This window comes from Tachypleus tridentatus, chromosome 7 (genome assembly GCF_004210375.1).
Source record: "Tachypleus tridentatus isolate NWPU-2018 chromosome 7, ASM421037v1, whole genome shotgun sequence".
Classification (NCBI taxonomy): domain Eukaryota; kingdom Metazoa; phylum Arthropoda; class Merostomata; order Xiphosura; family Limulidae; genus Tachypleus; species Tachypleus tridentatus.
In genome coordinates this window covers 106,085,023-106,098,168 of record NC_134831.1, presented here as the reverse complement: position 1 = coordinate 106,098,168, position 13,146 = coordinate 106,085,023, and the positions used below count along the sequence as shown (strand labels likewise).

Below are 13,146 nucleotides of genomic sequence, written 5' to 3'. Positions count from 1 at the left end.
GAATACATGATTTGCTGTGACAAGTGTTGGTGAGTATAAATATCTGTGGTTGTTGTGTTTTAATATTGTGTAGAATGTTAATGTGTATCTAATTACTTCCTCCCATCAAGAGTTGTAAATGTATTTCCAGAAATAACACTTTTCAATCCTCTGTCATTTGCTACAACTAGTTAGGCTGAAAAATTTGTACTTTGAAAACTCTCTTTGAATAAAATATAAACTGTATATGTCTGTTACACATGTAAAGTATGATTTTAATCATCAAGACTTGAAATAAGTTTATGAATTTGAAACTTCTCAGATTACCATATCTGTCTATTAACAAACAGTTGTGTATGTGTGGTTTGTCAAAACTATACATTGTATGAGTTACTGTGAGCATGAGATTGTGTTATGGCTAGAAAAGCCAAACTTTACCTTTTTAGACTGAGACTGGTAATCTTTACAGAGTATAATGGTAAATTGGTAAGGTACCTTCCATTAGATCAGTGCGTATAAGTAATAAATTCTCTCTCTTATCAGCGTGTGGCAACATGTTGACTGCATGGGGCTTGATAGGAATAGTATTCCGATACTTACCTTTGTGAGAAATGTGAACCTCAGAAGTTGACAGACACAAAGCTAAAGCATTGCAAATTAGAAAGAAGGAAGAAATGACCGGTCAGTATTTTTTTTTTTAAATATTTTCATAATACCATTAAAGTTTTGCAGTATTAAATATAAAACCTATTAACTGTGTCATTATATTTTAAAAGAAATAAGCTATGTACTGGCTAAATAATTATTACAGTATTTTTCTACTGGTTTAAATATGAAAATAAATAAAGGTTTGCGAGTGAAACTATTTTAAAATGTAAAATACTCAGACTTCTAACATGGTTAAAAACCTTTATTCCATGACATTACAGGTTCTGATTCAAATCATGTCTTTCTCAGGATAACAAAATGTGTAGAATGTTTATTGTAAGGCTTTTTATTAATCATAAAAAGTAAGGTTTTTAGTTGCATTCTCAAAACATTGATTGTTGGAATATTTTAATTGTATTTGCGTGTACTGTAAGATCTTTCACATCAGTTAATCATTTGTGTTATATAAAATACATTACAAGTAAGTTTTATTAGAAGTTTACCTTTAGGCTTCAGTAGTTGAAGCTTTGGAGATCTAGGTTTTTATGTTATTTGCAGAACTTTGGACGTGAGCATTATTTAAGTCTTTAAATATAGAAAAGTAAGAAGTTGATTACACATTGTTGTAAATTGTAATATTCAAGCTCAGTTTATTGAAACAAAGTTCTCCTTGCTGAAGATCACATTTGTGTTTTTCAAGGAGCACAAAATAGAAAACAAGAGAGGAGTAGGAGCAGGAGTGGTCAAAGCAGAACAAACAAGAAAGTCAGGGTATGTGTCTGTTTCTGTAACCATAACTGTACTGTCAAGTAAAGAAATGTCAAGGTGTGTGTCTGTTTCTGTAACCTTAACTGTACTGTCAAGTAAAGAAATGTCAAGGTGTGTGTCTGTTTCTGTAACCTTAACTGTACTGTCAAGTAAAGAAATGTCAAGGTGTGTGTCTGTTTCTGTAACCTTAACTGTACTGTCAAGTAAAGAAATGTCAAGGTGTGTGTCTGTTTCTGTAACCTTAACTGTACTGTCAAGTAAAGAAATGTCAAGGTGTGTGTCTGTTTCTGTAACCTTAACTGTACTGTCAAGTAAAGAAATGTCAAGGTGTGTGTCTGTTTCTGTAACCTTAACTGTACTGTCAAGAAATGTCAAGGTGTGTGTCTGTTTCTGTAACCTTAACTGTACTGTCAAGAAATGTCAAGGTGTGTGTCTGTTTCTGTAACCTTAACTGTACTGTCAAGTAAAGAAATGTCAAGGTGTGTGTCTGTTTCTGTAACCTTAACTGTACTGTCAAGTAAAGAAATGTCAAGGTGTGTGTCTGTTTCTGTAACCTTAACTGTACTGTCAAGTAAAGAAATGTCAAGGTGTGTGTCTGTTTCTGTAACCTTAACTGTACTGTCAAGAAATGTCAAGGTGTGTGTCTGTTTCTGTAACCTTAACTGTACTGTCAAGAAATGTCAAGGTGTGTGTCTGTTTCTGTAACCTTAACTGTACTGTCAAGTAAAGAAATGTCAAGGTGTGTGTCTGTTTCTGTAACCTTAACTGTACTGTCAAGTAAAGAAATGTCAAGGTGTGTGTCTGTTTCTGTAACCTTAACTGTACTGTCAAGAAATGTCAAGGTGTGTGTCTGTTTCTGTAACCTTAACTGTACTGTCAAGTAAAGAAATGTCAAGGTGTGTGTCTGTTTCTGTAACCTTAACTGTACTGTCAAGTAAAGAAATGTCAAGGTGTGTGTCTGTTTCTGTAACCTTAACTGTACTGTCAAGAAATGTCTTTCTACTTTTAACATTCTGGTGATTGTATGGATGAAGTGTGTATTTTTAGTGCAAATATTTTGTTTGCTGAGATGAAGTTATAAATAATCACATAACAAATTGCTAATTCTACAGTTTTTATGTCATATGGAAAAAAAATAAATGTTTCTTAAGAGTTATTCAGGAGGTTTTAATTTGAAGTTTAATTTAGCACATTTAAAAAAAGGATTTGGTATATTTATAAATGTTATGAGAATCTTTTGTTAGCAGGTTAACAGTGAAGAAGGTGCAGTGGAGGTAAAAGTTAGAAGAAAAGTATGTGGACAGTTTTGTATATATTATTCAGTTTCCAAACTTAAATTCTGATCAGATAAATTTAATTATTCCTTCTTTGATAGATTGTTTAGACAGAGTTTTATAATGAAACCAAGTTGAATGGACCTGAACACAAAAGTGGAAGACTTTCTAACCTTTGTCCTCTATATTTGTGTTTACAGCTGGCAGGTGCTGTCTATTCAACTTAGTTTCTTAAGAATTTCTTGTTAATACGTGGGTCCCTGTCTGTCTTCTGAATTCTGGAGTTCTAGAAGTAGTTAAAAAATGGATTAGACAATAAAAATGAATTTCCTAACAATATGTGGAATTTTAACTATTATATGAGTACTGGAAATGTTTTAAAGTAGTGTACTATTAGCTCAAAATGAGAGGAAAACAATTAATTTCTCTGCCTTCTGTTCAAGTTATTTTTCATGTTAATTATCATAATATTGTTTTAAAGTAGTGTACTATTAGCTCAAAATGAGAGGAAAACAATTAATTTCTCTGCCTTTCTGTTCAAGTTATTTTTCATGTTAATTATCATAATATTGTTTTAAAGTAGTGTACTATTAGCTCAAAATGAGAGGAAAACAATTAATTTCTCTGCCTTTCTGTTCAAGTTATTTTTCATGTTAATTATCATAATATTGTTTTAAAGTAGTGTACTATTAGCTCAAAATGAGAGGAAAACAATTAATTTCTCTGCCTTTCTGTTCAAGTTATTTTTCATGTTAATTATCATAATATTGTTTTAAAGTAGTGTACTATTAGCTCAAAATGAGAGGAAAACAATTAATTTCTCTGCCCTTCTGTTCAAGTTATTTTTCATGTTAATTATCATAATATTGTTTTTAAAGTAGTGTACTATTAGCTCAAAATGAGAGGAAAACAATTAATTTCTCTGCCTTCTGTTCAAGTTATTTTTCATGTTAATTATCATAATATTGTTTTTAAAGTAGTGTACTATTAGCTCAAAATGAGAGGAAAACAATTAATTTCTCTGCCTTCTGTTCAAGTTATTTTTCATGTTAATTATCATAATATTGTTTTTAAAGTAGTGTACTATTAGCTCAAAATGAGAGGAAAACAATTAATTTCTCTGCCTTCTGTTCAAGTTATTTTCATGTTAATTATCATAATATTGTTTTTAAAGTAGTGTACTATTAGCTCAAAATGAGAGGAAAACAATTAATTTCTCTGCCTTTCTGTTCAAGTTATTTTTCATGTTAATTATCATAATATTGTTTTAAAGTAGTGTACTATTAGCTCAAAATGAGAGGAAAACAATTAATTTCTCTGCCTTTCTGTTCAAGTTATTTTTCATGTTAATTATCATAATATTGTTTTTAAAGTAGTGTACTATTAGCTCAAAATGAGAGGAAAACAATTAATTTCTCTGCCTTTCTGTTCAAGTTATTTTTCATGTTAATTATCATAATATTGTTTTAAAGTAGTGTACTATTAGCTCAAAATGAGAGGAAAACAATTAATTTCTCTGCCTTTCTGTTCAAGTTATTTTTCATGTTAATTATCATAATATTGTTTTAAAGTAGTGTACTATTAGCTCAAAATGAGAGGAAAACAATTAATTTCTCTGCCTTTCTGTTCAAGTTATTTTTCATGTTAATTATCATAATATTGTTTTAAAGTAGTGTACTATTAGCTCAAAATGAGAGGAAAACAATTAATTTCTCTGCCTTTCTGTTCAAGTTATTTTTCATGTTAATTATCATAATATTGTTTTTAAAGTAGTGTACTATTAGCTCAAAATGAGAGGAAAACAATTAATTTCTCTGCCTTTCTGTTCAAGTTATTTTTCATGTTAATTATCATAATATTGTTTTTAAAGTAGTGTACTATTAGCTCAAAATGAGAGGAAAACAATTAATTTCTCTGCCTTTCTGTTCAAGTTATTTTTCATGTTAATTATCATAATATCGTAGTTATTTGATAAACTTGTTGTCAAATGCAGTTTGTTCAGTTGTGAATTTCTTACATATTTAGAGTAAGTGTAAAAGTGGCAACACCAGCACAGCTGATGAAGAAGAACAGGAAGCGTGGGTCCTCCACATGAACCTGAAAGAGTGGATTGACAGTTATGAACAGGCTGTCACCAATCAGTACACACCAGAGGTTCAGCTTCTAGCAGGGGTTATGAGAGTTCATGTAAGTTTAGATATAGATTCAGTTTTGTTTCTGTATTGTTTGATGTGGAGTATATCTACTTTCATCATTTGTGGTTGGTATAAGCAGTTAGTTTCATTTAATAGACTTGCGTATTTTATCTGTTGTGTCATTTTCTTAATGTTTGTTGCTTTGAGTTGTACATTATAATATTATTGTAATTGTTGTTCTATGCAGAATGAACTTGTATCAGAACAGTTACAGGCTCAATTATGTAAAGTATCTGAAATCTCCAAAACTCAAAGATGTCTAGTTTCTACTCAACACATTAAAAAGGAACAGGTCATTGTAGAATACAGAGGACGTTTCCTGACTTTATCACAGTTTCATGGACAACATCCCGTTTTTAGGAGCAGGTGAGTTACTGCATGGGTTGTTTCAAGACACTTGTATCTCCTTTGTATTTTGTAAAATGAATTTTATAAATTGTGTAAAGGTAAGCAAAAATTAGCCGATGAATATATGACCTTTGGTTTACAAGTTATAAAACAATGAGTGTGTTACTGACCTTGGAAGTATTAAACTTTAACCCTTCCTTCCTGAAGCAAGCTGTGTTTTCAATAATCACTTAACCCAATAAGATTAGCACCATTTTTATATTCCTTTCTGTGCATGACACTGCATTACCTTCAAAATATAATTAAATTGTTTTTACTATCAATGTATTTCAATGAAATTATTATAACTAATTCCTTTAAAATTGAAAGTATCAAATTATCTAAGATTTCATTCCTTGGTTTTACAAAAGAAACCTCTACAATATTAATTTGTGTTTATTCTGTCACATACAGTGCTTGTGGTTACAAACATTGACCTGGTTACAACTGTGTGTAAATAAATGTAGATGTTCAAAGTTTTGTGTGTATACCGGTTCCTTGCAAGCAATTTGAGAACATCCCAAGAATTTCTGTTGGACACAACAGTTGTAAAAGTTTCCTCAGTCTCATATAAGCTACTCCCTCTTGTAAAGTAGAAGCTCTGTTGCTAAGTGACAATTTTAATTTGGATGCTGTTCCTATAGCTAAAAAGGAGTCAATTTCATGTTTAACTGGTGTTTGACAGAGGAAGTTGAAAAACTTGTTGAGAGTGGAGCTCCCTAGCACTTAGCTGTTTTTTCTTGTCTTATACTATAATATTAGTTTGATAAAGAGTGACACTAAATTTAGGTTTTACTTTTATATTTTACTTCATTATGCATTATTTGTTTTAAAAATCATATTTGAAAGGTGTAGTGATTCTTTTAAGTTTTCTATGTGTCACTTTGCTGGCCATGCATTATAAAGAGAGACAAGAGGAGACTTGTTGCCCATTATAACTTTATTTTGCACACTTGTTGAGGTGTGTAAACTTACATAATAACAGATAAAGAATTGGAAAAGAAATAAAAACATTAAAAATAAAAAAAACTTTTGAAGAGCTAAATTAAGCATATGACTCAAAGAAATAATTTGAAGATTATTCACTAAAGTAAGAACTTATTTCCATATCTTAATTTTAAACATTTCATTACACTCTGTATTGATAATAATAACTAGAGCTAGTAATACAGTAGAGAAAGTGTAAATATAAACATTTACCTTAAAAATTTCTGTTATTCATTTAAGAGTTTCTTGAAGTTATTCAAGTGAAATGTTAATCTATGACAATAAACAGTATTTTTATATTTAAAATGAAGATCACTTTGCAGGTGAATTGTTAGGTTCTGAGTGCAGATAACTGCACTAAATAATGATTTGTTATTAGAAATAGTAGAAAAATAACTACGTTAAATAATGATTTGTATAACAGAAATAGTAAAAAAAGATCACAATAAAATATGTTTCTGAATTACATACTTTTAGGAAAGTTCTTGTCAAATTTCAGACAATTTCATCTACTAGTTTCGTTTCTTTGGCACGAAATATGGTAAGAGTGATGTTAGCTATGGGCAGTGCCCATAGCCAGAAGTTGGAGAGTTAAGTAGTTATGAGTCACTGCTATGAAGATAAGATACAAAATAATTGTGGAACTCACTGAATGGCATGAGAAGATATATCAGTATAATTATACCAAGACAATATTAAACTTTTTTCTGAGAGACAGCTAGTAAGACAATTTTAAACTTTCTTAAGGACAACTAGCAAGACAGTTCTTAATGTGAAGTATATGAAGGTTTTATTCTTTATACAAAAACATAGTTTCTTTAGACATTACTATAAACTTACAGAATATAAATAACTAAAAATAAACAATGTAATGGTTGAACTGTATTTGCTTTAGGGTTTTCCCATTTGTTCTGTTCCACAAACCTCATGAAGATGAAGAAGGGATCTGTGTTGATGCAAGGGACTATGGTAACATTGCAAGGTTTATACGCAGGTCGTGTACCCCAAATGCTGAAGTTAGTGTTTCAGAATATTTAGTTTTTTCTTTTCATTTATGAATATTATTACCAGTAATACCTACAGATGAATTTATAATGTGTATGTAATTCTAAACAATCATTGGTATACAGTTATTTTAAAAATTAAGTGTAAAATAAATTCTTCATAAAATATTTGATATTTTTAATTTTTTGCTTTTAAAGGCTGTTTGTCAGTTGTTTTTCTTATTCAAGAAATAAAACAAAATTTCTCTTCATACTTTAAGGTTTTTTTCTTACAAAGTCAGACAAATGTAATTAGTTTCATTCTAGTTAAGAAGTCAGCAAGTTGTGTCACTCACAAAAATTCCAGTGGTTTTTAAAAAGAGACCCAGGACTCTCCCAAAGAATGATGATAAACTGTTTCTAAGACATCGATTTTGGGGTCTCTTATAAAAACAATAATCTTTTTTCACAAAATTATTCCAGTAATAAATCTCTAGAAAACACAACATCTTTGTGTTCTAAGAGCATGTTTATTGACTTTTTAAGGGTACAGTTAAGTTTCCCACAGTGATAGAAAAAGGTTTATTCCTAACTGTTGTTTTCTTTTATCTTGCAGTTTTTAATTTTCCAAATAAATTGTCATTATTGAACATTGAAGAATAATTGATGAGAGATTGACTGACTTCATTGTTCTAGGTAAGACATGCTATTCTCAATGGTCTGCTGCATCTGTATATATTTTCTCGAAAAGATATCAAGAAAGAACAGGAAATCACAATTCCATTTGATTTTGTGTCTGAAGATGGGTGAGTGTATAATAAGTGGAACATCTTGAGATTGGTCTTTTATTTATATACATGTTAATATTTAATAAAGTAATTCATGTAGTTCTATTTTCTTCCAGAAATCTTTACACAGATGTTGTATCCTGCTGTAGCTTTATATACACGGATGTTTTACAGATGTTGTATCCTGCTGTTGCTTTACATACACGAATGTTTTACAGATGTTGTATCCTGCTGTTACTTTACATACACGAATGTTTTACAGATGTTGTATCCTGCTGTTGCTTTACATACACGAATGTTTTACAGATGTTGTATCCTGCTGTTACTTTACATACACGAATGTTTTACAGATGTTGTATCCTGCTGTTACTTTACATACACGGATGTTTTACAGAGGTTGTATCCTGCTGTTGCTTTACATACACGAATGTTTTACAGATGTTGTATCCTGCTGTTACTTTACATACACGGATGTTTTACAGATGTTGTATCCTGCTGTAGCTTTACATACACAGATGTTTTACAGATGTTGTATCCTGCTGTAATTTTACATACACAGATGTTTTACAGATGTTGTATCCTGCTGTAGCTTTACATGCACAGATGTTTTACAGATGTTGTATCCTGCTGTAGCTTTACATACACAGATGTTTTACAGATGTTGTATCCTGCTGTAGCTTTACATACACAGATGTTTTACAGATGTTGTATCCTGCTGTAGCTTTACATACACAGATGTTTTACAGATGTTGTATCCTGCTGTAGCTTTACATACACAGATGTTGTATCCTGCTGTAGCTTTACATACACAGATGTTTTACAGATGTTGTATCCTGCTGTAGCTTTACATACACAGATGTTGTATCCTGCTGTAGCTTTACATACACAGATGTTTTACAGATGTTGTATCCTGCTGTAGCTTTACATACACAGATGTTTTACAGATGTTGTATCCTGCTGTAGCTTTACATACACAGATGTTTTACAGATGTTGTATCCTGCTGTAGCTTTACATACACAGATGTTTTACAGATGTTGTATCCTGCTGTAGCTTTACATACACAGATGTTTTACAGATGTTGTATCCTGCTGTAGCTTTACATACACGGATGTTTTACAGATGTTGTATCATGCTGTAGCTTCACATGCATGGAAGTTTTACATAGTGCATCCAAATTTAAGTATATCTATGCATTGTTGCAAGAAAAACATGATGAAACGTGTGTGAATGAGCAGGTAAAATTGCTAAAGTAATTTACAATAATTTATATTTACTCTTCAGTCAGTATTATTTGACAAAACGTTTTTTAATACATTTGTGACCCATCAGTATCTCTGAAGTCAAGTTTCATAGGTGTTGATTTGAGGAAGTTCATTAAATTTGATAGTTCAATTTACTGTAGTATGTTTTATGTGTTCAAAATATAGATTAAGAAATGTGATATAATGTTGAGAGTCAGTGTTTTTACTTGTACAGTAACACAGGTGTACAGTGCGCATGTGGCAAGCAGAACTGTGGTGGCAGTTCCACATTATTCTGGGTCCAGAACCATAATAAGAGGTAAGTGTGGTGTCAGTGTACATTTTGATTTAGGTGAAAGAATATGGTAATTGGGTTTTAAGAGACAAAAAATGATACTATATGGCAAATGGATTGTTTGTCATGAACAAAAGGATAAAAAAAGATAGAAACTTGTTTATAAATCTGACAGTGATTGATTTATTGGTAATAATAGTTTTTTTATTTCAAGAATAGGTGCATGAAACTTAGATTTAGTCAGATGAGGTGTGCACATTAAATGTCAAAGTTTGTAATTTATATCACAGATCTAACACATTGGTGCTGTGAGTTTATATATGAATGATCAGTGATATGGTTGTGTAAAGTTACCAGATAGCTATAAGTTTTGTATGTGAGGTATTCTTTGTAAAAATACTAATACCACAAATATTACACGTTAATTACCATATCTTGTATTTATGTTTGTTTGTTTGTTTGTTATAATATAGCAATGATATTAGATGGTGGTCTAGACCAAGCATATATCTGTTGATTTTTTTGTTCACCTACAACAGCCACTTTTGCACTCCTTATAAATTATAGAGTCAGAAGTTATATGTATTGCTTTCTTTATACTTAGATAGTAGTTAGGATGTTACTATAAACTTTTACTATCCTACTTCACAACCCAAAGTCTTAGTTAGGATGTTACTATAAACTTTTACTATCCTACTTCTCTACCCAAAGTCTTAGTTAGGTTGTTACTATAAACTTTTACTATCCTACTTCACTACCCAAAGTCTTAGTTAGGATGTTACTATAAACTTTTACTGTCCTACTTCTCTACCCAAAGTCTTAGTTAGGTTGTTACTATAAACTTTTACTATCCTACTTCTCTACTTAAAGTCTTAGTTAGGTTGTTACTATAAACTTTTACTATCCTACTTCACTACCCAAAGTCTTAGTTAGGTTGTTACTATAAACTTTTACTATCCTACTTCACTACCCAAAGTCTTAGTTAGGATGTTACTATAAACTTTTACTATCCTACTTCACTACCCAAAGTCTTAGTTAGGATGTTACTATAAACTTTACTGTCCTACTTCTACCCAAAGTCTTAGTTAGGTTGTTACTATAAACTTTTACTATCCTACTTCTCTACTTAAAGTCTTAGTTAGGATGTCACTTGAAACTTTTACTGTCCTACTTCTCTACCCAAAGTCTTAGTTAGGTTGTTACTATAAACTTTTACTATCCTACTTCTCTACTTAAAGTCTTAGTTAGATGTCACTTGAAACTTTTGTATCCTACTTCACTACCCAAAGTCGTAGTTAGGATGTCACTTGAAACTTTATTTTGCTATTCAATGACGGACAGTAAATAAATTAGAAAAAGGCAAGATATTAAATTTTGGGCACAGTATGACCAGGTGGTTAAGGCACTCGACTTGTAATCCGAGGGTCGTGGGATTGAGTCCCTGTCACACCAAACATGCCCTTTCAGCTGTGGGGGCTTTATAATGTGACTGTCAATCCCACTATTCATTGGTAAAAGCATTGTCCAAGAGTTGGCAGTAGGTGGTGATGACTAACTGCCTTTCATCTCATTTTACACTGCTAAATTAGGGATAACTAGTGCAGATATCCTTCGTGTAGCTTTGCAGGAAATTAAAAAAACCAACAAAAAAACATGTTGTGATTCTAATTCCAGAAGACATTAAGGATTTTCTAAAATATTAATAACTTAGAACTGGTAGTTAGGATATTACATTAAGATATATATCATAATATTAAATATTTTAATAAAGCTGTCTGTATCTTATGTCACTTTCTAAATGTTTATCTCTAATATTACATAAAGCTGTCTGTATCACACTTCATTATACAAAGGTTTAGACAGAACTAATGCTTCAAGTCCTCATTATTTATTAGGTTATGTTGTTATGTTATTGATTACTCTTATTATAACTAGATATTAATTAATTACTAACTAGTCTGTGTTGCTGTCTCATGAACTGTTATTGCTCTGGTAGCTGCTTGAAATAATTTAACCAAATGTAAATTATTCTCTTAACAACATGTTGAACATCTAAATTTGGAGTAGAATTTAATTTTAAGTTATAAATACTGTATTGCAAGTTGAACTTACAAGTAGTTGGATTTTCTTAGGTGTAATTATATGACAATAATTGTAAAAAAATCTATTTTGATTTTAGTTTTGAAGTGAATAATGACAGGAAAAGAAAAAAAGAAAAACTAGTGTTACTGGAGATGACTTAAGTAGCCATAACCAACTGAAAGAAGTGGATTCAGACACTTCAATAAATTCTACCGTGAAGACTCGTTTCCGAAGTTGCAGTACTGGTGATATTAAACAGGTGTGTGAAAATATGTTATATAACATGTGAATTATTTTGTTTGGTATTAACAACATACATTCTAAAATTATATAATAAAACTATATTTTAAGTTTACACATTGTTCACATTTACATCTTACAGACAGGTTGAAAATATATACTTGGTTTTGAAATATCTAAGTAATATAATTGTTTGTAATAAATCTGCAACTGTTGGTGTAGAGTGTGATATTTCAAGTAAATGACAGATGGTATAAGGTTTTCAGTTAAAACCATTTCTCCTCATAGTGTCAACAGGAAGAAAATGAAACACATGGGATGACACTAATGAAGGACAGTGTTGACGAAGGAAGGCATGAAATGTCTGACCAGTCTTTAGACAGAAGACTAAAAGAGGGTAAAGTATAGTAATATTTTAGTCAGAAAATTTTTTCATTCATAAATTTTCATTTTACTAAACATAAATCAGAATGTAGTATTGAAATTGTTTTGTTTGTAAATATTTCTTTACAGTCTGAAAGACTTCTTTAAATTTTATTTCTCAGCTATATTAGCCACTCTATTACCCAGAAAAAACTCTACATTATCATAAGTATTAATTTATTTGTCCCTGACATGGCCATTCTATTACCCAGAAAAAAAGTCTACATTATCACAAGTATTAGTTTATTTGTCCCTGGCATGGCCATTCTATTACCCAGAAAAAAAGTCTACATTATCATAAGTATTAGTTTATTTGTCCCTGGCATGGCCATTCTATTACCCAGAAAAAAAGTCTACATTATCATAAGTATTAGTTTATTTGTCCCTGACATGGCCATTCTATTACCCAGAAAAAAAAGACTACATTATCATAACTGTTAGTTTATTTGTCCCTGACATGGCCACTCTATTACCCAGAAAAAAGTCTACATTATCACAACTATTAGTTTATATGTCCCTGACGAGCCATTCTATTACCCAGAAAAGAAAGTCTGCATTATCATAACTGTTTATTTGTCCCTCATGTGGCCATTCTATTACCCAGAAAAGAGACTACATTATCATAACTATTAGTTTATTTGTCCCTCACGCGGGCCATTCTATTACCAGAAGAAAAAGACTACATTATCATAACTGTTAGTTTATTTGTCCCTGACATGGCCATTCTATTACCCAGAAAAAAAGACTACATTATCATAACTATTAGTTTACTTGTCCCTAACGCGGGCCATTCTATTACCCAGAAAAAAAGTTTACATTATCATAACTATCAGTTTATTTGTCCCTGACATGGCC

At 31.0% G+C, this 13,146-nt stretch overlaps 1 protein-coding gene across 4 annotated transcripts; it reads left to right on the top strand.

The window, feature by feature from the left end:
• The first annotated feature begins 522 nt into the window (after nt 1-522).
• Nucleotides 523-12,261, top strand: LOC143256327 (histone-lysine N-methyltransferase SETD5-like). 4 transcript variants are annotated; one of them, XM_076513407.1, is made up of 10 exons: nt 523-660; nt 1,328-1,398; nt 2,643-2,687; nt 4,695-4,856; nt 5,052-5,230; nt 7,134-7,254; nt 7,918-8,027; nt 9,487-9,570; nt 11,726-11,887; nt 12,157-12,261. In XM_076513407.1, exons 1-9 carry the CDS (start codon nt 654-656, stop codon nt 11,787-11,789), a joined length of 843 nt encoding a protein of 280 aa, XP_076369522.1. In that variant the 5' UTR covers nt 523-653; the 3' UTR covers nt 11,790-11,887; nt 12,157-12,261. The 4 variants fall into 4 exon arrangements, with proteins under 4 accessions (XP_076369522.1, XP_076369521.1, XP_076369519.1 ...); XM_076513406.1 differs by having other exon boundaries at nt 2,640-2,687; XM_076513404.1 differs by having other exon boundaries at nt 632-660; nt 1,307-1,398; nt 2,640-2,687.
• The last annotated feature ends 885 nt before the right edge of the window (nt 12,262-13,146 follow it).

Excerpts from the sequence above, each read along its gene's own strand:
- LOC143256327 (XM_076513404.1), top strand. Across the intron at positions 7,255-7,917 it reads CGTGTACCCCAAATGCTGAA|GTAAGACATGCTATTCTCAA; the intron begins GTTAGTGTTTCA and ends TCATTGTTCTAG. Across the intron at positions 9,571-11,725 it reads GTCCAGAACCATAATAAGAG|TTTTGAAGTGAATAATGACA; the intron begins GTAAGTGTGGTG and ends TTTTGATTTTAG.